General features: G+C 46.1%; 1 protein-coding gene across 1 annotated transcript in view; it reads left to right on the top strand.

Annotated features, from left to right (window-relative positions):
* Positions 1–3829: 3829 nt before the first annotated feature.
* LOC135530109 (kinesin heavy chain-like) overlaps positions 3830–26047 on the top strand; it is a 38432-nt gene continuing 16214 nt past the window's right edge. Inside the window, exons 1-8 of the mRNA XM_064958501.1 lie at positions 3830–3889; positions 4155–4361; positions 5071–5217; positions 11100–11288; positions 12052–12169; positions 14058–14122; positions 14225–14316; positions 20140–20241. Of these exons, the coding sequence (XP_064814573.1) occupies positions 3830–3889; positions 4155–4361; positions 5071–5217; positions 11100–11288; positions 12052–12169; positions 14058–14122; positions 14225–14316; positions 20140–20241 (980 nt within the window). The remainder of the gene's footprint in view (positions 3890–4154; positions 4362–5070; positions 5218–11099; positions 11289–12051; positions 12170–14057; positions 14123–14224; positions 14317–20139; positions 20242–26047) is intronic.

Raw genomic sequence — 26047 nt, 5'->3', positions numbered from 1 at the left:
TCTCCACAGTATCTTCCTCTATCTCTCCACAGTATCTTCCTCTATCTCTCCACAGTATCTTCCTCTATCTCTCCACAGTATCTTCCTCTATCTCTCCACAGTATCTTCCTCTATCTCTCCACAGTATCTTCCTCTATCTCTCCGCAGTATCTTCCTCTATCTCTCCACAGTATCTTCCTCTATCTCTCCACAGTATCTTCCTCTATCTCTCCACAGTATCTTCCTCTATCTCTCCACAGTATCTTCCTCTATCTTCCTCTATCTCTCCGCAGTATCTTCCTCTATCTCTCCGCAGTATCTTCCTCTATCTCTCCGCAGTATCTTCCTCTATCTCTCCACAGTATCTTCCTCTATCTTCCTCTATCTCTCCACAGTATCTTCCTCTATCTCTCCACAGTATCTTCCTCTATCTCTCCACAGTATCTTCCTCTATCTCTCCACAGTATCTTCCTCTATCTCTCCACAGTATCTTCCTCTATCTCTCCACAGTATCTTCCTCTATCTCTCCACAGTATCTTCCTCTATCTCTCCGCAGTATCTTCCTCTATCTCTCCACAGTATCTTCCTCTATCTCTCCGCAGTATCTTCCTCTATCTCTCCACAGTATCTTCCTCTATCTCTCCACAGTATCTTCCTCTATCTTCCTCTATCTCTCCACAGTATCTTCCTCTATCTCTCCACAGTATCTTCCTCTATCTTCCTAGATCCCTCCAGAGGAAGAGATACATTGTCTTTATTTCCTCTTTTACCCTATCTATCTTACTCTATCTCTATATCTCCCTCTCTCTATATATCTTTCTCTCACTCTCTCTAACTTCCTTCCTCCCTCTCTCTCTCTATCTCCCTCTGTATATATACAGTATATATATATATAGGAGGTTAAGAAGTGCAGCTCAGTTTCCATCTCATCTTGTGGGCAGTGTGCACATAGCCTGTCTTCTCTTGAGAGCCAGGTCTGCCTATGGCGACCTTTCTCAATAGCAAGGCTATGCTCGCTGAGTCTGTACATAGTCAAAGCTTTCCTTAATGTTTGGTCAGTCACAGTGGTCAGGTATTCTGCAACTGTGTACTCTCTGTTTAGGGCCAAATAGCATTATAGTTTGCTCAGTTATTTTATATTTCTTTCCAATGTGTCAAGTAATTATCTTTTTGTTTTCTCATGATTTAGTTGGGTCTAATTGTGCTGCTGTCCTGGGGCTCTGTGGGGTGTGTTTGTGTTTGTGAACAGAGCCCGAGGACCAGCTTGCTTAGGGGACTCTTCTCCATGTTCATCTCTCTGTAGGCGATGGCTTTGTTATGGAAGATTTGGGAATCGCTTCCTTTTAGTTGACTGTAGAATTTAACTTCTCTTTTCTGGATGTTGATCATTAGCGGGTATCGGCCTAATTCTGCTCTGCATGCATTATTTGGTGTTCTACGTTGTACACAGAGGATATTTTTGCATAATTCTGCTTGCAGTCTCTCAATTTGTTGTTTGTCCCATTTGGTGATTTCTTGGTTGGTGAGCGGACCCCAGACCTCACAACCATAAAGGGCAATGGCTTCCATAACTGATTCAAGTATTTTTTAGCCAGATCCTAATTGGTATGTTGAATTTTATGTTCCTTTTGATGGCATGGAATGCCCTTCTTACCTTGTCTCTCAGATCATTCACAGGTTTGTGGAAGTTACCTGTGGCGCTGATGTTTAGGCCAAGTTATGTATAGTTTTTTGTGTGCTCTAGGGCAAATTTGTATTTGTGGTCCTGGCAACTGGACCTTTTTTGGTCTGGCAGAATAGGTGCAGAAGATCTAGGTGCCGCTGTAGGCCCTCCTTGGTTGGTGACAGACCATCCAAGGTCTGTCTCTATCTCCCTCTCTCCCTCCCTCCCTCTCTCTCTCTCTCTCTCTCTCTCGCTATCTCCCTCTCTCTCTCTCTCTCTCTCTCCCTATATCGGTCTCTCTCTAATTCTCTCTCTCTCCCTCTATATATTTCTTTACCTCTCTCTCTCTACCTCTCCAACTTTCTCGCTCTCCATCTATATTTATTTCTCTCTCTATCTCCCTCTAACTATTTCTCTCTATGTCCCTCTCTCCCTCTCTCTCTCTCCCTCCCTCCCTCTCCCTCTCTCCCTCTCCCTCCCTCTCTCCCTCCCTCTCCCTCTCTCCCTCCCTCCCTCTCTCTATCTCCCTCTCTCCCTCTCTCTATCTCCCTCTCTCCCTCTCTCTCTCTATCTCCCTCCCCCCTCTCCCTCTCTCCCTCTCCCTCTCTCTATCTCCCTCTATCTCCCTCTCTTTATCTCCCTCCCTCCCTCTCTCTCTCTATCTCCCTCTCTCCCTCTCCCTCTCCCTCTCCCGCTCTCCCTCTCCCTCTCTCTCTCCCTCTCTCTCTCCCTCCCTCTCTCTAAGTTGTCCGTTTTATTACAGTTGTAAATACCTGCAGGAACAAGTTCCACTGCAGAAATGGAAGTAAAAAATCCCTTTGTTACAACAGAGAGAGATTTTGTAGTACTGTGACATCCAAGATGGGATAATAAAACTATATTTCTGTAATCCAAACATTTGGAATGGTCCGTGGGTATTTAAAGAACAATCCTGCGGAATTCATTACGATTTGGTGATGTCATTAAAGACCGTAGAACAACATAACCGTGTCTCTGAAAGTGTACATTTCCCAATTGTCAGGTTTACTTCTAAATGCTGTGGAATTTATAGGATTAAATATGAAACTATTTGTGAGAAGATGAAATGTGATATTAGCCTTGTAAGTGAGTAAATAAAAATCATATGAAAGTTCTACCCAGTCAGTGACCACGCGCACGTGAGCACAGATATTATGTAGACATACATAAAACCCCTCGTGAAGAATTGACATATCAGACCAAGCAGGCGGACGGTGTTGAACCGGACGTCATGAAGGATTAGATTCTACCAAACCAGAAAAAAACACGGAGCGTGGCTGCACGTTGAAATGGTAGGAATTTAAATCTCTAGAGACCGGTACATTGCCAGGTTTCTACGGGCGTGTAGACCAGCGTGACCAACAGCGTTAGATCTGAAAGTACGAAATGGTTAGAAACTCTGAAACTCTCCTCTCTCTCTCTCGAAGAAGAAGAAGACTAAACAGGAACATTCATTTGTTTAAATACTCTAGTCTAGTAAACTCTACAGAGAACCACCGGGTGGTACTCTGAAAGATCCATCCTAACGAACACTTCCTCTGGAAGAACCAGTTTAACAGACACCCCCAGGACAGAGAAGGTAGAGCTACAAAGGACATGGTGACCTCTGGTGGACAACCAGAGATTTACACAACCAGAGACGTTCTGTCCAATTACTCCCCGTAGATGGATCGAGTGTTTTCAACAGAGAGAGACAGCAAAGACATACACACCTAAATGTGTACATTGCAATTCTTTCGAATGAGCAGCCGTTCATGTGCAAAGTATTTGCATTTCCATGAGCATATTTATCAGCTGTACGATAGTGGAATTCCTCTGTCTCTCTTTTGAGTCCACCATTTTGTGTAACAAGCCGTCATATCGGTTTAGTCGGTAAATATCGGTAAATAAGAATTAATGAATTGACTGTGACTGATGCAAGAGATATTTTTACATCTTTAGAGTTTAGTCGGGAGATTGTAACTCGTTAATAAATAACTCCGTGGTGCCCCAGATTACTACTTAATTAATTGTTATATGATTTATTTAATTGCGTAATAATTGAACGTGGTATGTCATTATTTTATAACATAACAAACACATTAATGATATTCACCCCACGAAACTCTCCCAGGCTGTAATGAATTCTCAGGGAGAAAAAGGTGTAGATTCAAACACAGTGGGGGGCAGATGTTTATTCAGCCTTCTAAGAAGGCAGGAATCGTGGTCGCAGGCAATGGTCAAACACAGGTAGGCAGTCAAAAACAAACAATACCTCAAATCCATACAAACAGAAAGATCTGAAGTAAATAGGGAGCTGATGAGACCAGGTGAAATCGATGAACAAAAATGAAAGACAGGACTCGCGATCGAGAACACAAAGAAAAAGAACACAAGAAAAGCAGAACAGAACCGTACACAGCTCCTTGCCTCGTCCCCTGGGGACAGTGAGAAGGTGTCTGGGGGAGCTGGGTTTTGTCTGACGGGGCTTTCTGTTTCTCTGTTTCTCTCCCAGCTCCTTGCCTCGTCCCGTGGGGACAGTGAGAAAGTGTCTGGGGACCTTGGCAGGCTGCAGATGGAGAGTGAGGTTGCCAAGGCGGAGGTCAGGGAGGTTCTGCAGGCCTTGGAGGAGCTGGCTGTTAACTACGATCAGAAGAGCCAGGAGGTGGAGGACAAGAGTTTGCAGAACAAACTACTGGCTGAGGAACTGGCCAAGAAAATGGTAGGCTATACCTCTATACCTTTATATAATACCTTTATATAAATAATTAAAATTAATATCCATCCATCCATCTGTTCAACCATCCATCCATCCATCTGTTCATCCATCCATCCATCCATTCATCCATCCATTCATTCATCCATCCATCCATCCATCCATCCATCCATCCATCCATCGATATCCATCCATCCATCTGTTCAACCATCCATCCATCCATCCATCCATTCATCCATGCATCCATCCATCCATCCATCCATCCATCCATCTATTGGTCATTCTATGGTAGCTGACTGTGCTCCCTCTGTGCTCCTTCTGTGCTCCCTCTCTGCTCCTTCTGTGCTCCCTCTGGGCTCCCTCTGTGCTCCCTCTGTGCTCCCTCTCTGCTCCCTCTGTGCTCCCTCTGTGCTCCCTCTCTGCTCCCTCTGTGCTCCCTCTCTGCTCCCTCTCTGCTCCCTCTGTGCTCCCTCTGTGCTCCCTCTCTGCTCCCTCTGTGCTCCCTCGGTGCTCCCTCTCTGCTCCCTCTGTGCTCCCTCTGTGCTCCTTCTCTGCTCCCTCTGTGCTCCCTCCCTCCCCTCCTTTACTCCTTTGGTGGGTGTGTATGTGGGGGTTTGGGAGAAATGAAACATACTAATAATTTCTTCTTCTTCTTCTTCTTCTTCTTCTTCGTCTTCTTCTTCTTCTTCTTCTTCTTCTTCTTCTCTTCCCCCAGGCCCACCTGATGCGTATCGAGGCGGACTTGTGTCGTCTACAGGAAGTGAGTGTTCATCAGAGGAAGCGCATTGCCGAGGTTCTCAACGGCTTGATGAGGGACCTTTCTGAGTTCAGCGCTATCGTGGGCAACAAGGACATCAAACTGGTCCGTACCGTACTTCACTTTAGCTGTAAACATATGGCTTCTGACATCAAAAATCAAATCAAATGTATTTATATAGCCCTTCGTACATCAGCTGATATCTCAAAGTGCTGTACAGAAACCCAGCCTAAAACCCCAAACAGCAAGCAATGCAGGTGTAGAAGCACGGTGGCTAGGAAAAACTCCCTAGAAAGGCCAAAACCTAGGAAGAAACCTAGAGAGGAACCACGCTATGTGGGGTGGCCAGTCCTCTTCTGGCTGTGCCGGGTAGAGATTATAACAGAACATGGCCAAGATGTTCAAATGTTCATAAATGACCAGCATGGTCGAATAATAATAAGGCAGAACAGTTGAAACTGGAGCAGCAGCACAGCCAGGTGGACTGGGGACAGCAAGGAGTCATCATGTCAGGTAGTCCTGGGGCATGGTCCTAGGGCTCAGGTCCTCTGAGAGAGAGATAGAAAGAGAGAAGGAGAGAATTAGAGAATGCACACTTAGATTCACACAGGACACCGAATTGGACAGAAGTACTCCATATATAACAAACTGACCCCAGCCCCCCGACACATAAACTACTGCAGCATAAATACTGGAGGCTGAGACAGGAGGGGTCAGGAGACACTGTGGCCCCATCCGAGGACATCAATTAACTGGTACTACTTGACCGTTGATTCTTGAAACTTAATACTTTACTTTTACTTTAACAACAAGAACATCAAGCTGGTACGTCTGCTGTCACCAAGGTTGCGGCATGTACGTCCATATTCAAAAAGAGTAGGACTGCTGATCTATGATGCTGATCTAGGAGAGCTGTATTCTGGGAAACCCTCTCCTAGAAGACTGGAGGTGGAGGCTCGTTCCCCTGTCCATGTGTCTATTTCATTATGATCTGAAAGTCTAAACAGATGTCCTGAGACTCTTAGAGAGAGAGAGCAGAGTTCTCTGTCAACAACAACACTGTTATCATATTTGGATTGTTATTGATGTGCTTGCACTCTCCGTCGCGCTTCGTTTCGGCGAAGTCGTCTGCTAAATTACTGTCAACATAATAGACGTGTTTTTATAAATGTTTGACCTCCTCCTTTTATCTCCCTCTCTCTGTCTCTCTCTCTCTCTCTCTGCCTCTCTCTCTCTCTCTCTGCCTCTCTCTCTGCCTCTCTCTGCCTCTCTCTCAATTCAATTTCAATTCAATGTCAATTTAAGGGGCTTTATTGGCATGGGAATCATGTGTTAACATTGCCAAAGCAAGTGAAGTAGATAATATACAAAAGTTAAATAAACTATTAAAATTGACAGTAAACATTACACTCACAAAAGTTCCAAAAGAATAAAGACATTTCAAATGTCACATTATTTCTATATACAGTGTTTTAACGATGTGCAAATAGTTAAAGTGCAAAGGGGAAATTAAATAAGCATAAATATGGGTTGTATTTACAATAGTGTTTGTTCTTCAGTGGTTGCCCTTCACTTGTGGCAACAGGTCACACATCTTGCTGCTGTGATTGTGGACTGTGGTATTTCACCCAATAGATATGGGAGTTTATCAAAATTGGGTTTGTTTTTTAATTCTTTGTGGGTCTGTGTAATCTGAGGGAAATATTTGTCTCTAATATGGTCAAACATTTGGCAGGAGGTTAGGAAGTGCAGCTCAGTTTCCACCTCATTTTGTTGGCATGTGTGCACATAGCCTGTCTTTTCTTGAGAGCCAGGTCTGCCTATGGCGACCTTTCTCAATAGCAATGCTATGCTCACTGAGTCTGTACATAGTCAAAGCTTTCCTTAATGTTTGGTTCAGTCACAGTGGTCAGGTATAACAGTGCCCCAGGACCAGCTTGCTTAGGGGACTCTTCTCCAAGTTCATCTCTCTGTAGGTGATGGCTTTGTTACGGAAGGTTTGGGAATCATTTCCTTTTAGGTGGTTGTAGAATTGAATGTCTCTTTTCTGGATTTTGATAATTAGTGGGTATCAGCCTAATTCTGCTCTGCATGCATTATTTGGTGTTTTTTTCTTTGTACACTGAGGATATTTGTGCAGAATTCTGCATGCAGAGTCTCAATTTGGTGTTTGTCCCATTTTGTGAATTCTTGGTTGGTGAGCAGACCCCAGACCTCACAACCATAAAGGGCAATGTATTCTATAACTGATTCAAATATTTTTAGCCAGATCCTAATTGGTATGTCAAATTTGATGTTCCTTTTGATGGCGTAGAAGGCCGTTCACAGCTTTGTGGAAGTTACTTGTGGTGTTTAGGCTAAGGTATGTTTAGTTTTTTGTGTGCTCTAGGGCAACGGTGTCTAGATGGAATTTGTATTTGTGTATTTATTTGACCTTTTTGTGTGTTTATTGCCAATTTTAACAGCACACTTGTTGTTTGTGTACATGGATTTTATAATGACGTATGTTTTCCCCTCCACACCACTTTCCATCAATTTGTATAGCAGACCCTCATGCCACATTGAGTCAAAAGAATACTTTTTCCTTTGTTTTGGTTTGTTTGTCAATTAGGGTGTGTAAGGTGAATATGTGGTTTGTCGTACTGTAAAATTTTGACATTTGCTCAGTACATTGTTTTCACTGAGGAAATGTACGAGTCTGCTGTAAATGATAATGCAGAGGATTTTCCCAAGGTTGCTGTTGACGCATATCCCACAGACGTTGTTGGGGTCAAATTTGTCTCCACTTTTGTGGATTGGGGTGATCAGTCCTTCGTTCCAAATATTGGGGAAGATGCCAGAGCTAAGGAAAATAGTTTAAGAATAGCCAATTGGAATTTGTGGTCTGTATATTTTATAATTTCATTGAGGATACCATCAATACCTCAGGCCTTTTTTGGTTGGAGGGTGATGACAGAAGTGAGTGCTACAGTGCTACAGGCTACTTATTGTGTTCCGGAACAATGGTGGCCATCTTAAAGCATGTGGGGACAGCAGACTGGGATATGGAGCGATTGGTCTGGTCTGCGCTCTGAGGACGCGGCTGGGGATGCCGTCTGGGCCAGCAGCCTTGCTAGGGTTAACACGTTTAAATGTTTTACTCACATTGGCCATGGAGAAGGAGGGGGGTGTGCGATGATGACACTGTATTATCCTCAAAGCGGACAAAGAAGGTGTTTAGTTTGTCTGGAAGCGTGTCCGTGACGTGGCTGGTTTTCTTTTTGTAGTCCGTGATTTCCAGTAGACCCTTCCATGTAAGTCTCGTGTCTGAGCCCTTGAATTGCGACTCCCCTTTGTCCCTGTACCAGCATTTCACTTGTTTGATTGCCTTGCAGAGAGAATAACTACACTGTTTATATTCAGATGTATTCCCAGACCTCTTTTCATGGTTAAATGCGATGGTTCGCACATTCAGTTTTGCGTGAATGTTCCCATTTCTGGTTAGGGTAGGTTTTAATAGTCACAGACCAGACCAAACTCCAGGTACAAGATCTCCAATGCTCTTCTTTATAAACTCACTCACCGAGTCAGCGGATAGATCGATGTTGTTTTCTGAGCCTGACCGGAATATCCCAGTCCACGTGATCAAAACAATTTTGAAGCGTGGATTCCAATTGGTCAGACCAGCGTTGAATGGTTCTAGTCACTTGTACATCCTGTTTGAGTTTCTGCCTATAAGACAGTAGGATCAAGATGGGGTCGTGGTCGGATTTGCCGAAGGGAGGGCGAGGGAGGGTTTTGTTAGAGTAGCAGTGATCGAGTGTATTACCCCCGCGAGTACTGCAATCAATATGCTGATAAAATGTAGATAGCCTTGGTCTCAAATTTGCTTTGTTAGAATCCCCAGCTACAATAAATGCAGCCTCGGGATATATGGTTTCCAGTTTACATAGAGTTCAGTGAAGTTCCTTGAGGACGGTTGTGATGTCTGCTTGAGGGGGAATGTACACAAATGTGACGATAACTGATGAGAATTCTCTTCGGGGGTAATATGGCTGGAATTTGATTGTAAGGAATTCTAGGTCGGGAGTGCAGAAGGACTTGAGTTCCTGTACGTTGTTATGATTACACCATGAGTCATTAAATTCTTGGTGACAGGGGGCAGTATTTTCACATCCGGATGAAATGCATGCTCAAATTCAACTGCCTGCTACTCATCCCCAGAAGATAAGATATGCATATTATTAGTATATTTGGATGGGAAACACTCTGAAGTTTTAAAACTGTTTGAATCATGTCTGTGAGTATAATAGAACTTGTGTAGCAGGCAAAACCCAGAGGACAACCCATTCAGACTTTTTTAAATTTGAGGTCACTGTCTATTCAATGAGTTTTCATTGGGAAACTATTTTTAAGGGACTTGTCTGCAGTTCCTACCGCTTCCACTGGATGTCACCAGTCTTTTGAAATTGGTTGAGATTATTCCTTTGTGTAATGAAGATGTATGGCCATCTTGAATGAGTGTCATGTCATGTGTACCTTTTGAGAGAGGCGCATGACTCGAAAAGTAGCGTCAGTTTGTTGTCTTCCCGTATTGAACACAGATAGTCCCGTCTTCAATTCGATCGATTATTAACGTTTAAAAATATCTAAAGTTGTATTACAAAAGTAGTTTAAAATGTTTTGGCAAAGTTTACAGGTAACGTTTGAGATATTTTGTAGTGACATTGCGCACATTGGAAGCTGTGTTTTTCTGGATCAAACGCGCCAAATAAATGGACATTTTGGATATATATTGACGGAATTAATCAAACAAAAGGACCATTTGTGATGTTTATGGGAAATATTGGAGTGCCAACAAAAGAAGCTCGTCAAAGGTAAGGCATGATTTATATTTTATTTCTGCGTTTTGTGTCACGCCTGAAGGGTTGAAATATGCTAATCTCTCTTTTACTGTCATCAAATAATAGCATCTTATGCTTTTGCTGAAATCTGACATGTTGGCTGGATTCACAACGAGTGTAGCTTTAATTTGGTATCTTACGTGTGATTTAATGAAATTTTGATTTTTATAGTATTTTATTTGAATTTGGCGCTCTGCATTTTCCCTGGCAATTGGCCAAGTGGGACTCAAGCATCCCGCCTATCCCAGAGAGGTTTTAAATTTAAATCTAATCTAATTGAGAGAGAGAGAGAGAGAGAGAGAGAGAGAGAGAGAGCGAGAGAGAGAGAGAGACAGAGAGAGAGAGAGAAGAGAAGAGAGGCTATGTGCTCACTGCCCACAAAATGAGGTGGAAACTGAGCTGCACTTCCTAACCTCCTGCCCAATGTATGACCATATTAGAGAGACATATTTCCCTCAGATTACACAGATCCACAAAGAATTCGAAAACAAATCCAATTTTGAAAAACTCCCATATCTACTGGGTGAAATTCCACAGTGTGCCATCGCAGCAGCAAGATTTGTGACATGTTGCCACGAGAAAAGGGCAACCAGTGAAGAACACGCACCATTGTAAATACAACCCATATCTATGCTTATTTATTTTATCCTGTGTCCTTAACCATTTGTACATTGTAAAAACACTGTATATATATATATAATATGACATGTGTAATGTCTTTATTGTTTTGAAACTTCTGTATGTGTGATGTCTACTGTTAATTGTTATTGTTTATTGTTTATATTATCTACCTTACTTGCTTTGGCAATGTTAACACATGTTTCCCATGCCAATAAAGCCCATTGAATTGAATTGAAATTGAATTGAGAGAGAGAGAGAGAGAGAGAGAGAGAGAGAGAGAGAGAGAGAGAGAGAGATGCTCTCTCTCTCTCGTTCTCTCCAGCTGTCTTTCTCTTTCTTTTCTCTGTCCCCACTCTCTGTCTCTCAAATTCAAAAGGTCATTATTGGCATGGAGAGTGTAGCCATATATGATTGCCAATGCAAACATACAGGAACATATTGAATCAATGAAAATTGTAATCTTTCCCTCTCCTCCCCTCCTAGCCGATGGAGATAACGGGGGCGATCGAGGAGGAGTTTACAGTAGCTCGTCTCTACATCAGTAAGATCAAGTCAGAGGTCAAGTCCATGGTGAAACGCTGTCGTCAGCTAGAGAACCTTCAGATGGAGTTTCACAGGAAGATGGAGCAGACTGGAAGAGAGCTGTCCTCTTGCCAACTACTCATCTCACAGGTGACCCAATATGATTACCAATAGGACGTTTTACTATGCACAAGGGGTAGGGCAAGTAGAGAGAGAGAGAGGGGGAGAGAGAGAGAGACCCGAGAGAGAGGGAGAGAGACCCGAGAGAGACAGAGAGACAGAGACCAGAGAGAGACAGAGACAGAGACCAGAGAGAGAGAGAGAGAGAGAGAGAGAGAGAGAGAGAGACTAAATGTTAGTGGGTAGAAAGAGGGAGAGAGAGAGACTTAGTGTTAGTGGGGAGAGAGAGAGACTAAATGTTAGTGGGGAGAGAGAGACTAAATGTTAGTGGAGAGAGAGAGAGAGTGAGAGACTAAATGTTAGTGGGTAGAAAGAGGGAGAGAGAGAGACTAAGTGTTAGTGGGGAGAGAGAGAGACTAAATGTTAGTGGGGAGAGAGAGACTGAATGCTAGTGGGGAGAGAGAGAGAGAGGGAGAGACTAAATGTTAGTGGGTATAGAAGTCTGAGTGTACACTATTGTGGAGGGTCATTTGAAGTGGAAAGCTGATTTACACTGATGCCCAATGTGTGGAAGTTATTTTGCGGTTGATTCCCATTGGTCCCAACATTGGTACTAACATTGTGTGTGTGTGTGTGTGTGTGTGTGTGTGTGTGTGTGTGTGTGTGTGTGTGTGTGTGTGTGTGTGTGTGTGTGTGTGTGTGTGTGTGTGTGTGTGTGTGTGTGTGTGTGTGTGTGTGTGTGTGTGTGTGTGTGTGTGTGTGTGTGTGTGTGTGTGTGTGTGTGTGTGTGCAGCATGAGGTGAAGATCCGTTCCCTGACAGAGTACATTCAGAACGTAGAGCAGAAGAAGAGCCAGCTGGAGGAGAACGTTGACTCTCTGAGTGAAGAACTGGACAAACTGCAGGCTCAAGGTATAACAGTACAATACACTATAACACTCCAAAGAAACTCTGAACCTCAAAAGCCAGTTCTCTCTCATTGTTCCCCTCTAATCGGGGACTGATTTAGACCTGGGACACCAGGTGGGTGATTTCCCTCTAATCGGGGACTGATTTAGACCTGGCACACCAGGTGGGTGATTCCCCTCTAATCGGGGACTGATTTAGACCTGGGACACCAGGTGGGTGATTCCCCTCTAATCGGGGACTGATTTAGACCTGGGACACCAGGTGGGTGATTCCCCTCTAATCGGGGACTGATTTAGACCAGGGACACCAGGTGGGTGATTCCCCTCTAATCAGAGCCTGATTTAGACCTGGGACACCAGGTGGGTGATTCCCCTCTAATCGGGGACTGATTTAGACCTGGGACACCAGGTGGGTGATTCCCCTCTAATCGGGGACTGATTTAGACCTGGGACACCAGGTGGGTGATTCCCCTCTAATCGGGGACTGATTTAGACCTGGGACACCAGGTGGGTGATTCCCCTCTAATCGGGGACTGATTTAGACCTGGGACACCAGGTGGGTGATTCCCCTCTAATCAAGGACTGATTTAGCCCTGGGACACCCAGGTGGGTGATTCCCCTCTAATCGGGGACTGATTTAGACCTGGACACCAGGTGGGTGATTCCCCTCTAATCAAGGACTGATTTAGACCTGGGACACCCAGGTGGGTGATTCCCCTCTAATCAAGGACTGATTTAGCCCTGGGACACCCAGGTGGGTGATTCCCCTCTAATCAAGGACTGATTTAGACCTGGGACACCAGGTGGGTGAAATTAATTATCAGGTCGAACAGAAAACGAGCCGGCTCCGTACCTCGTAGGGTCAGAGTTTTAATACCCGTGCTTTATAACAACACAGGATAACAATGACTCCCTGAGTGAAGAACAGACCAAACTCCAGGCACAAGGTAAAACTCCTGCTCCTACCAACACACTACACAGGGCCTTACAGTAAAACACACGATATTACAACCTAAAAACACACTATACACTCTGACAAGAGGATAACTATGACTCTCTGAGTGAAGAGCTGGCTAACCTTTAGGTGCAAGGTAAAACTCCTGGCACCTGATGGCATGCACCCCAAAAATCTGAGATTGCACAAAGTATGTGAAGATGACTAGGGGTGGTCCGGAGGGGGGCTCGACCCACCCCCTTCCATAAATTGGAGAATTTAGCATTTTTCAAACACCTGAAACAGCTTCTTCCTTTAATCTATTCATTATGATTTTTTTTATGTAAAAAAATATGTCAATTTATCTGCATATTTAAGCATATCTCTTGAGCTGTCTGTATCCTCCAGGCGGATGTTTTTTTTTTAAAGAAAAAGATAGTTAGACAAGCTAGCTACTCTTACTTAATTGATATACTGAAATGGCTTCTGAGTATCTAGTTATGAGTTTGGTAACCTATCTGGGCTAGCTAAAGCCAACTTCAAAAAACATTAATATTACATTTTATATATATATCTTTTTACATATCTGAGGTGGCACATGCTCCTCTGTTCCTGTGCCCCTGTGCCCCTGTGCCCCAGTGCTCCTGTGCCCCTGTGCCCCAGTGCTCCTGTGCCCCAGTGCTCCTGTGCCCATGTGCCCCAGTGCTCCTGTGCCCCTGTGCCCCAGTGCTCCTGTGCTCCTGTGCCCCTGTGCTCCTGTGCCCCAATGCTCCTGTGCCCCTGTGCTCCTGTGCCCCTGTGCTCCTGTGCCCCTGTGCCCCAGTGCTCCTGTGCCCCTGTGCTCCTGTGCCCCTGTGCCCAGTGCCCATGTGCCCCTGTGCCCCCTAGGGACATGACACATCAGGTTGAAATGACCAGCTTTGTAGGCATACACTAAAATGCAATGTGTGTGTTTCAGAGAGCATGTCAGCAGGGACAAAGGGAGAGAATCAGACAGACGTTGAGGAGTCTGCTGATGTCAAGGTAACCTGGTTACAGACTGTGGGACGGGGAGGATCCCATTTATCACCGAGACGTATTGGTAATGTGAGTGTGTGTTTTAGCCTGTCTTTCTCCCTGTTTTAGATGGAGGCTCACCGTGAGACCCACCACAAGCAGCTGGGACGACTCCGAGATGACATCAACAAGAAACAGAAGATCATTGACGACCTCACTGAGTCAGTACCTCTCTCCCACTCGCTCATCTCCCTTTCACTGAGTCAGTACCTCTCTTTCACCGAGTCAGTACCTCTCTCCCACTCGCTCATCTCCCTTTTACTGAGTCAGTACCTCTCTTTCACCGAGTCAGTACCTCTCGCTCATCTCCCTTTCACTGAGTCAGTACCTCTCTCCCACTCGCTCATCTCCCTTTCACTGAGTCAGTACCTCTCTCCCCCTCTCTCCTCTCCCTTTCACTGAGTCAGTACCTCTCTGCCACTCTCATCTCCCTTTCACTGAGTCAGTACCTCTCTCCCCCTCTCTCCTCTCCCTTTCACTGAGTCAGTACCTCTCTGCCACTCTCATCTCCCTTTCACTGAGTCAGTACCTCTCTCCCCTCTCTCCTCTCCCTTTCACTGAGTCAGTACCTCTCTGCCACTCTCATCTCCCTTTCACTGAGTCAGTACCTCTCTCCCCCTCTCTCATCTCCCTTTCACTGAGTCAGTACCTCTCTCATCTCGCTTTCACCTAGTCAGTACCTCTCTCCCCCTCTCTCATCTCCCTTTCACTGAGTCAGTACCTCTCTCCCCCTCTCTCATCTCCCTTTCACTGAGCCAGTACCTCTCTCATCTCTCATCTCCCTTTCACCTAGTCAGTACCTCTCTCCCCCTCTCTCACTGAGTCAGTACCTCTCTCCCCCTCTCTCATCTCCCTTTCACTGAGTCAGTACCTCTCTCCCCCTCTCTCATCTCCCTTTCACTGAGTCAGTACCTCTCTCCCCCTCTCTCATCTCCCTTTCACTGAGTCAGTACCTCTCTCCCCCTCTCTCATCTCCCTTTCACTGAGTCAGTACCTCTCTCATCTCTCATCTCCCTTTCACTGAGTCAGTACCTCTCTCCCCCTCTCTCATCTCCCTTTCACTGAGTCAGTACCTCTCTCCCCTCTCTCATCTCCCTTTCACTGAGTCAGTACCTCTCTCCCACTCGCTCATCTCCCTTTCACTGAGTCAGTACCTCTCTCCCCCTCTCTCATCTCCCTTTCACTGAGTCAGTACCTCTCTCCCACTCTCATCTCGCTTTCACCTAGTCAGTACCTCTCTCCCCCTCTCTCCTCTCCCTTTCACTGAGTCAGTACCTCTCTCCCACTCTCATCTCGCTTTCACCTAGTCAGTACCTCTCTCCCCCTCTCTCATCTCCCTTTCACTGAGTCAGGACCTCTCTCCCCCTCTCTCATCTCCCTTTCACTGAGTCAGTACCTCTCTCCCCCTCTCTCATCTCCCTTTCACTGAGTCAGTACCTCTCTCCCCCTCTCTCATCTCGCTTTCACCTAGTCAGTACCTCTCTCCCCCTCTCTCAGCTCCCTTTCACTGAGTCAGTACCTCTCTCCCCCTCTCTCATCTCCCTTTCACTGAGTCAGTACCTCTCTCCCCCACTCTCATCTCCCTTTCACCAAGTCAGTACCTTCTTCTCATTCTCTCTCCTCTCTCTATCTTCTTCTTACCCTTCATCTCCCTCTTGTTGTAATTCTATGCTATATTTCAGTGTCACCTGGCACCAGCATCTGTAACATCTTTGTGTAATCTCTGCTGTCTGATTAATCTCTGCTGTCAGATTAATCTCTGCTCTCTGAGTAATCTCTGCTGTCAGATGAATCTCTGCTGTCAGATGAATCTCTGCTGTCAGATGAATCTCTGCTGTCAGATGAATCTCTGCTGTCAGATGAATCTCTGCTGTCAGATGAATCTCTGCTGTCAGATGAATCTCTGCTGTCAGATGAATCTCTGCTGTCAGATTAATCTCTGCTGTCAGATTAATCTCTGCTGTTTGAGTAATCTCTGCTGTCTGAGTAATCTCTGCTGTCAGATTAATCTCTGCTGTCAGATGAATCTCTGCTGTCAGATGAATCTCTGCTGTCAGATGAATCTCTGCTGTCAGATGAATCTCTGCTGTCAGATGAATCTCTGCTGTCAGATGAATCTCTGCTGTCAGATGAATCTCTGCTGTCAGATGAATCTCTGCTGTCAGATTAATCTCTGCTGTCAGATTAATCTCTGCTGTCAGATGAATCTCTGCTGTCAGATGAATCTCTGCTGTCAGATTAATCTCTGCTGTCAGATGAATCTCTGCTGTCAGATGAATCTCTGCTGTCAGATGAATCTCTGCCGTCAGATGAATCTCTGCTGTCAGATGAATCTCTGCTGTCAGATGAATCTCTGCCGTCAGAAGAGAGTGTGACTACCTCACTGAGTCATGACCTTCATGATATCTGCCATTTATCAGACGTTTTCATCCAAAGCAACATACCGTTAGTTATGCATGTATACATTTTTTGTATGGGTGGCCCCAGCGGGAATCGAACCCACAATCATGCTCTACCAACTGAGGCAGACAGGACCATTGTCATCCACTACCCTGCTCTCCTTGTCATACTGTGTCATGCTGTGCATCCGTACTGCAGTGTGGGTCCCAATCCGTACTGCAGTGTGGGTCCCAATCCGTACTGCAGTGTGGGTCCCAAACAGTACTGCAGTGTGGGTCCCAATCAGTACTGCAGTGTAGTTCCCAATCAGTACTGCAGTGTGGGTCCCAATCAGTACTGCAGTGTAGTTCCCAATCAGTACTGCAGTGAAGTTCCCAATCAGTACTGCAGTGTGGTCCCAATCAGTACTGCAGTGTGGGTCCCAATCCGTACTGCAGTGTGGGTCCCAATCCGTACTGCAGTGTGGGTCCCAATCAGTACTGCAGTGTGGGTCCCAATCCGTACTGCAGTGTGGGTCCCAATCCGTACTGCAGTGTGGGTCCCAACGTTACCTATTAACACCAGACTGTCTCTATAGTTACCCTGTTGTCTATTAACACCAGACTGTCTCTATAGTTACCCTGTTGTCTATTAACTCCAGACTGTCTCTATAGTTACCCTGTTGTCTATTAACACCAGACTGTCTCTATAGTTACCCTGTTGTCTATTAACTCCAGACTGTCTCTATAGTTACCCTGTTGTCTATTAACACTAGACTGTCTCCATAGTTACCCTGTTGTCTATTAACACCAGACTGTCTCTATAGTTACCCTGTTGTCTATTAACACCAGACTGTCTCCATAGTTACCCTGTTGTCTATTAACACCAGACTGTCTCCATAGTTACCCTGTTGTCTATTAACACCAGACTGTCTCCATAGTTACCCTGTTGTCTATTAACACCAGACTGTCTCCATAGTTACCCTGTTGTCTATTAACACCAGACTGTCTCCATAGTTACCCTGTTGTCTATTAACACCAGACTGTCTCTATAGTTACCCTGTTGTCTATTAATACCAGACGGTCTCTATAGTTACCCTGTTGTCTATTAACACCAGACTGTCTCTATAGTTACCCTGTTGTCTATTAACACCAGACGGTCTCTATAGTTACCCTGTTGTCTATTAACACCAGACTGTCTCCATAGTTACCCTGTTGTCTATTAACACCAGACTGTCTCTATAGTTACCCTGTTGTCTATTAACACCAGACTGTCTCTATAGTTACCCTGTTGTCTATTAACACCAACTGTCTCTATAGAAACCCTGTTGTCTATTAACTCCAGACTGTCTCTATAGTTACCCTGTTGTCTATTAACACCAGACTGTCTCCATAGTTACCCTGTTGTCTATTAACTCCAGACTGTCTCCATAGTTACCCTGTTGTCTATTAACACCAGACTGTCTCTATAGTTACCCTGTTGTCTATTAACACCAGACTGTCTCTATAGAAACCCTGTTGTCTATTAACTCCAGACTGTCTCTATAGTTACCCTGTTGTCTATTAACACCAGACTGTCTCTATAGTTACCCTGTTGTCTATTAACTCCAGACTGTCTCCATAGTTACCCTGTTGTCTATTAACTCCAGACTGTCTCCATAGTTACCCTGTTGTCTATTAACACCAGACTGTCTCCATAGTTACCCTGTTGTCTATTAACACCAGACTGTCTCCATAGTTACCCTGTTGTCTATTAACACCAGACTGTCTCCATAGTTACCCTGTTGTCTATTAACACCAGACTGTCTCCATAGCTACCCTGTTGTCTATTAACACCAGACTGTCTCTATAGTTACCCTGTTGTCTATTAATACCAGACGGTCTCTATAGTTACCCTGTTGTCTATTAACACCAGACTGTCTCTATAGTTACCCTGTTGTCTATTAACACCAGACTGTCTCTATAGTTACCCTGTTGTCTATTAACACCAGACTGTCTCTATAGTTACCCTGTTGTCTATTAACACCAGACTGTCTCTATAGTTACCCTGTTGTCTATTAACACCAGACTGTCTCTATAGAAACCCTGTTGTCTATTAACTCCAGACTGTCTCTATAGTTACCCTGTTGTCTATTAACACCAGACTGTCTCCATAGTTACCCTGTTGTCTATTAACTCCAGACTGTCTCCATAGTTACCCTGTTGTCTATTAACACCAGACTGTCTCTATAGTTACCCTGTTGTCTATTAACACCAGACTGTCTCTATAGAAACCCTGTTGTCTATTAACTCCAGACTGTCTCTATAGTTACCCTGTTGTCTATTAACACCAGACTGTCTCCATAGTTACCCTGTTGTCTATTAACTCCAGACTGTCTCCATAGTTACCCTGTTGTCTATTAACTCCAGACTGTCTCTATAGTTACCCTGTTGTCTATTAACTCCAGACGGTCTCTATAGTTACCCTGTTGTCTATTAACTCCAGACTGTCTCTATAGTTACCCTGTTGTCTATTAACACCTGACTGTCTCCATAGTTACCCTGTTGTCTATTAACAAAAGATGGTCTCTATAGTTACCCTGTTGTCTATTAACTCCAGACTGTCTCTATAGTTACCCTGTTGTCTATTAACTCCAGACTGTCTCTATAGTTACCCTGTTGTCTATTAACAGCAGACTGTCTCCATAGTTACCCTGTTGTCTATTAACTCCAGACTGTCTCCATAGTTACCATGTTGTCTATTAACACCAGACTCTCTCCATAGTTACCCTGTTGTCTATTAACTCCAGACTGTCTCCATAGTTACCCTGTTGTCTATTAACTCCAGACTGTCTCTATAGTTACCCTGTTGTCTATTAACACCAGACTGTCTCCATAGTTACGCTGTTGTCTATTAACACCAGACTGTCTCCATAGTTACCCTGTTGTCTATTAACACCAGACGGTCTCTATAGTTACCCTGTTGTCTATTAACTCCAGACTGTCTCTATAGTTACCCTGTTGTCTATTAACACCTGACTGTCTCCATAGTTACCCTGTTGTCTATTAACACCAGACGGTCTCTATAGTTACCCTGTTGTCTATTAACTCCAGACTGTCTCTATAGTTACCCTGTTGTCTATTAACACCTGACTGTCTCCATGGTTACCCTGTTGTCTATTAACACCAGATGGTCTCTATAGTTACCCTGTTGTCTATTAACTCCAGACTGTCTCTATAGTTACCCTGTTGTCTATTAACTCCAGACTGTCTCTATAGTTACCCTGTTGTCTATTAACAGCAGACTGTCTCCATAGTTACCCTGTTGTCTATTAACTCCAGACTGTCTCCATAGTTACCCTGTTGTCTATTAACACCAGACTGTCTCCATAGTTACCCTGTTGTCTATTAACTCCAGACTGTCTCCATAGTTACCCTGTTGTCTATTAACTCCAGACTGTCTCTATAGTTACCCTGTTGTCTATTAACACCAGACTGTCTCCATAGTTACCCTGTTGTCTATTAACACCAGACTGTCTCCATAGTTACCCTGTTGTCTATTAATTAACACCAGACTGTCTCTATAGTTACCCTGTTGTCTATTAACTCCAGACTGTCTCTTTCTAGTCGTAACTGTCGTCTTCATCTGGAGTTGGAACATCTGACGAGCGACTTTGACCGTCTCATGAGACAGGAGCACCAGAAGAGTCTGCAACTGGAGGAGCTGACGTTAGTCACACACACACACACACACACACACACACACACACACACTGTAGCAGGCTAAAGGGGTCGGGTTTCCACGTCACCAAGTTCAACGGGGGAATTTATTACGGAGATTTGCACACTGTGGGAAAGGGGGGTATATTCAGCAACCAGTTCACAGTCCACAATTCGTTCTCGTTGTCCTTTCCGTTCTCCAGGGGTAAAAAGGGTTCGGTACACAGTGGGGGTAATCCTAACACTCGGGTCCTCAGTCAAACCGGTTCGGTACACAGTGGTTGTAATCCTAACAGTCGGGTCCTCAGTCAAACCGGTTCGGTACACAGTGGGGGTAGTCCTAACACTCAGGTCCTCAGCCAAACCGGTTCGGTACACAGTTGGGGTAATCAGACTGTCAAGGTCTCAACGGGTAATCACACAGATAATTCTCTCTCTTCTCACACTCTCCATACCACACCTTTCCCTCTCAGTCCTCTCAATTTTTGTGCAGCCTGCTTCGTCTTTTATCCCCAAGCTCTCCATGACTTAAAACCTCTTGATAATACCCATCCCGGATACGGGATCGTGAATACAGCCTCAGGCTCATTAGCATAACGCAACGTTAACGATTTCTGAAAAGCCTGTCAGGATTTGGCCAGGGTTGTTCCAGTTGTTGGTCACTAGATGCCCCCATTGTGCTTTTTGTCCTTATGTTTTTCCCTTGTTCCCCATTATTATTTGCACCTGTGTCTCGTTTCCCCTGAGTGTATTTAAACCCTTAGTTTCCCTCTGTTCTGTGCTCTGTGTTTGTATGTTAGCACCCTGCCCTAGTGTTCTGTGTGCTCTTGTTGATTCCGGGTGACGTTCTTGTGGTATTCTGTTTTTTGTTTTTGTTTATTTTTGGTGAGTTTCTTTTGAGTTCTTTTGTGTTTTACCTACCACCTTTTGGATTTGCCATTTTTGTATTTTAGGATTTTTTCTTTATTAAATACACCGTCTTAAGTACTGCTGTGTCTGCCTCATCTTCTGGGTTCTGCTGTCTATTCGTGGCTCAGTTGGTTAAGTGACTGTTTCTCACTCCGGAGACCCAGGTTCGAAACCGGGTCCTGACAGAAACACAGAGCCAAAAATGAACCCAGAGGCAGCCAGTTCCCAGGACCTTTTTGCCACGCTGTCCCACTACCAGGAGACTGTCCAACGCCACGAAGCCGCCCTGGTTCAGCAAGAGGCCTTAATGGCTAGACATTCTCATCTTCTGTCGGAGATGCTGACTTCCATTAAGCAAATATCTGATCGACTTACCCCGGCAACAGTTCCCGTCCCAGTACCTCAAGTTCACGTACCCATGGCAGTTAACACCCTGGCTGAACCTCGTCTTCCACCTCCCCAACGGTTCTCAGGTGATCCAAGTGCTTGTAAAGGGTTTCTCACTCAATGTTCTCTCTCCTTTGAGCTGCAACCCTCGTCGTTTCCCACCGACCGGTCTAAGATCGCATATATCATCACCCTGCTGTCGGAAAAAGCCCTGGCCTGGGCTACTGCTGTGTGGGATGCCCATAGTTCCTGCTGTGCCAGCTACTCTGCCTTTGCTGAGGAATTCAAACGAGTGTTTCAAGGCCCAAGCAGTGGTTCTGACTCAGCCAAACAGCTCCTGACTCTCCATCAAGGTTGGCGCAGCGTGACGGACTATGCCATCCAGTTCCGCACGGTGGCAGCAGCAGTGGCTGGAACAACGAGGCGCTCACGGTGTGCTTTCTGAAAGGCCTTTCCGACACTATCCAAGATGAACTGGCCACTCGGGAACCACCGGACAATCTCGAGTCCCTGATCAAGTTGGCCTCACGCATTGACCAGCGTCTGAGAGAGAGAGAACTCAACCGTAGACCTCTAGCTCCTATCAGTCCCAGCTCCGAGTCCCCACCTTTATCATCACTGGCTCCACCGGAACCCATGCAGATTGGACGCATCTCCCAGGCTGAGAGAGACCGCCGGATGAGGGAGCGACGCTGTCTATATTGCGGCAAACCGGGCCATTTCCGTTCCACGTGTCCCGGGCTCCAGGGAAACGCTCTGTCCCGTACAGACCGGGGGGAACTGTAACGGGAAACATAACCTCCTCCCATCCGTCCAACTCCCGTCTGCTCATTCCAGTCACCCTCTCCTGGGACAACCACAAGCTTCACCTTCAAGCCTTGGTAGACTCTGGAGCCGCAGGTAACTTCATGGATGGTGTCTGGGCGAAGGAGAATGGCGTTCCCTCTGAACTTCTAAGTGACCCCATGAGGGTTACTACATTGGATGGAAGCCCTTTGGGATCTGGACTTGTCACTCATGTCACTACCTCCTTGAGACTTTCAGTTTCACAACACCAGGAATTGATGAACTTTCATTTGATCTCCTGTTCCGAGTTCCCTCTCGTCCTTGGATACCCCTGGCTTCACAGCCATAACCCTCACATCGACTGGTCTGTGGGCACTATCAAGCAGTGGGGTCCTACGTGCCAAGCTACTTGTATTTTCCAGAATTCCCGAGTTCTACTCCCGAGTCTTTAGAATCCATCGACCTGACCCGAGTTCCCGAGTGTTACCATGACCTCAAACTGGTGTTTAGCAAACAGAGGGCCACCATGCTACCACCCCATAGATCTTACGATTGCCCCATCGACCTGTTTCCGGGCACTTGCCCCCCAGGGGTCGGATCTTTTCCCTATCTCCACCCGAACGAGCTGCTATGGATACCTACATCAAGGACTCTCTGGAAGCAGGCCTCATGCGTCCATCAACCTCCCCGGCGGGAGCAGGGTTTTTTCTTTGTGGCCAAGAAAGACGGTGGGTTACGTCCTTGCATCGACTACCGGGGACTCAATGACATAACCGTCCGTAACCGTTACCCGCTACCCCTTATGGCCACAGCCTTCGAGCTGCTCCAGGAAGCAGTTGTTTTCACTAAGCTTGACCTGCGGAACGCATACCATCTTGTGCGGATCAGACCTGGTGACGAGTGGAAGACCGCTTTCAACACGCCTACTGGTCACTATGAATACTTGGTGATGCCCTTCGGCCTGACCAACGCCCCAGCGGTGTTCCAAGCGCTCATAAACGATGTGCTTAGGGATATGCTTAACATATTTGTGTTCGTTTACTTGGATGACATCCTCATCTTTTCGAGCTCCCTTCAAGAACACACTAAGCATGTCAGACAAGTACTCAAACGCCTCCTGGACAGCCATCTGTACGTTAAGCCGGAAAAATGTGAATTCCATTCATCCCGAGTACAATTCCTGGGATTTGTAGTGGAACCCGGTCGAATCCAAATGGACCCTAGGAAGGTAGAGGCGGTAGCGGATTGGCCCACCCCCAAATCCGTTAAGGATGTTCAGCGTTTCCTGGGCTTCACAAACTTTTACCGCAAGTTCATCAAGAACTTCAGTTTGGTGGCAGCTCCTCTCTCAGCTTTAACCAAAGGTGGCAATGCAAGGTTTTTTTGGGGAAGAGAAGCTGAGACGGCCTTCCAAGGACTCAAGCAGCGCATCCTCTCTGCTCCCATCCTGATACTACCGACTACGGATGAACCATTTGTGGTGGAGGTAGACGCATCAGAGGTTGGTGTTGGAGCTGTCCTGTCTCAGAGGGGTGAAGACAAGAAGCTTCATCCGTGCGCTTTCTTCTCACACCGGCTTACCCCGACTGAGAGGAACTACGATGTGGGGGATCGTGAACTCCTAGCGGTTAAGATGGCATTGAAGGAATGGAGACACTGGCTCGAGGGGGCTTCTCACCCGTTTCAAGTGCTTACGGACCACAAAAATCTGGAGTATATCCAGCAGGCGAAGCGATTGAACTCTAGACAAGCTAGATGGTCTCTTTTCTTCAATCGATTCCAGTTTATCCTCACCTATCGGCCCGGGTCGAAGAATCTCAAACCGGATGCCCTGTCCCGAGTCTACGCTCCTGCCATTCGAGATGACACGGACATGCCTGTCCTTCCTGCTGCTAAGATTGTGGCTCCGATCTCGTGGCAAGTTGAGGATACCGTGAGACGTGCTCAAGCTAGCGAACCGGACCCTAAAGGAGGCCCTGCCAATCGGTTGTTTGTCCCCAAGGCAGTGAGGACTCAGGTCCTTCTGTGGGGGCACTCCTCTCGCCTCACCTGTCATCCGGGCGTAGGTCGCACCTTGGAGTTCATCCAGCGTAAGTTCTGGTGGTTCTCGTTGCCACTTTCGTCAATGCCTGCCCCGTGTGCTGCCAGGGCAAATCTTCTCACCTCCGCCCTCAAGGACTCCTTCACCCTTTATCTGTTCCCCACAGACCCTGGTCCCATATCTCATTGGACTTTATTACTGGACTTCCTCCATCCCATGGCAATACTACTATCCTAGTCATAATCGACAGGTTTTCAAAGGCGGCCAGGTTCGTCCCTCTGACTAAGTTACCTTCTGCCAAGGAAACGGCTGAGTTGGTAATTAATCATGTGTTCCGAGTCTTCGGCATTCCTCAAGATGTGGTTTCTGACAGAGGTCCCCAGTTCGCCTCAAGGTTTTGGAAGGCCTTCTGCCAACTCATGGGGGCTTCTGCCAGTCTATCTTCAGGGTACCATCCGGAGTCCAACGGCCAAACAGAGAGGATGAATCAAGAGCTGGAAACCACCCTCCGATGTATGACTCGTGACAACCCGTCCACATGGTCATCCTTTATTGTTTGGGCCGAATACGCGCACAACACCTTGCGCTCCTCCTCCACTGGTATGTCCCCGCACGAGTGTCAGTTTGGCTATGCTCCTCCATTGTTCCCGGACCAGGAGGCAGAAGTCAGAGTGCCTTCAGCCTTGAGGTTCGTCAGACGCTGTCGGCTTATGTGGAGGAAGACCCGTCTTAATCTGATGCGTTCCTCACAGAGGTATCAACAACAAGCCAACAGACGTCGCCGTCCCGGGCCTACCCTGCGCCCGGCCAGAGAGTCTGGCTCTCCACAAGAGACTTACCTCTACGGGTGGAGTCTCGCAAGCTGTCCCAAAATACATCGGTCCCTTCAAGGTTGCCAGGAGAGTTAACCCAGTTTCTTATCGCCTACACTTACCCAGATCCCTTAAGATTAATCCCACATTTCATGTGTCTTTGTTAAAACCTGTTGTTTTTTCTCCCCTTGTCCCGGCAGACAGACCTCCCCCTCCGCCTCGTGTCATTGGAGGCCAGCCGGCTTATACCGTCCACCGGATACTGGATTCCCGCCGGGTGCAGCGGTCCTGGCAGTATCTGGTGGACTGGGAAGGCTACGGTCCCGAGGAGCGCTCCTGGGTTCCTGCCAAAGACATCCTGGACCCTGACCTCATTCGTCAGTTCAGGGTCCTCCACCCTGAGAGAGCTGGTGGGAACGTCAGGAGCCGTTCCTAGGGGGGGGATTCTGTCAGGATTTGGCCAGGGTTGTTCCAGTTGTTGGTCACTAGATGCCCCCATTGTGCTTTTTGTCCTTATGTTTTTCCCTTGTTCCCCATTATTATTTGCACCTGTGTCTCGTTTCCCCTGAGTGTATTTAAACCCTTAGTTTCCCTCTGTTCTGTGCTCTGTGTTTGTATGTTAGCACCCTGCCCTAGTGTTCTGTGTGCTCTTGTTGATTCCGGGTGACGTTCTTGTGGTATTGTTTTTTGTTTTTGTTTATTTTTGGTGAGTTTCTTTTGAGTTCTTTTGTGTTTTACCTACCACCTTTTGGATTTGCCATTTTTGTATTTTAGGATTTTTTCTTTATTAAATACACCGTCTTAAGTACTGCTGTGTCTGCCTCATCTTCTGGGTTCTGCTGTCTATTCGTGGCTCAGTTGGTTAAGTGACTGTTTCTCA

The sequence above is a fragment of the Oncorhynchus masou genome, chromosome 5 (genome assembly GCF_036934945.1).
Source record: "Oncorhynchus masou masou isolate Uvic2021 chromosome 5, UVic_Omas_1.1, whole genome shotgun sequence".
NCBI lineage: Eukaryota > Metazoa > Chordata > Actinopteri > Salmoniformes > Salmonidae > Oncorhynchus > Oncorhynchus masou.
Note: the sequence above shows the minus strand (reverse complement) of the source record. Positions and strands in the feature narration are given on the sequence as shown.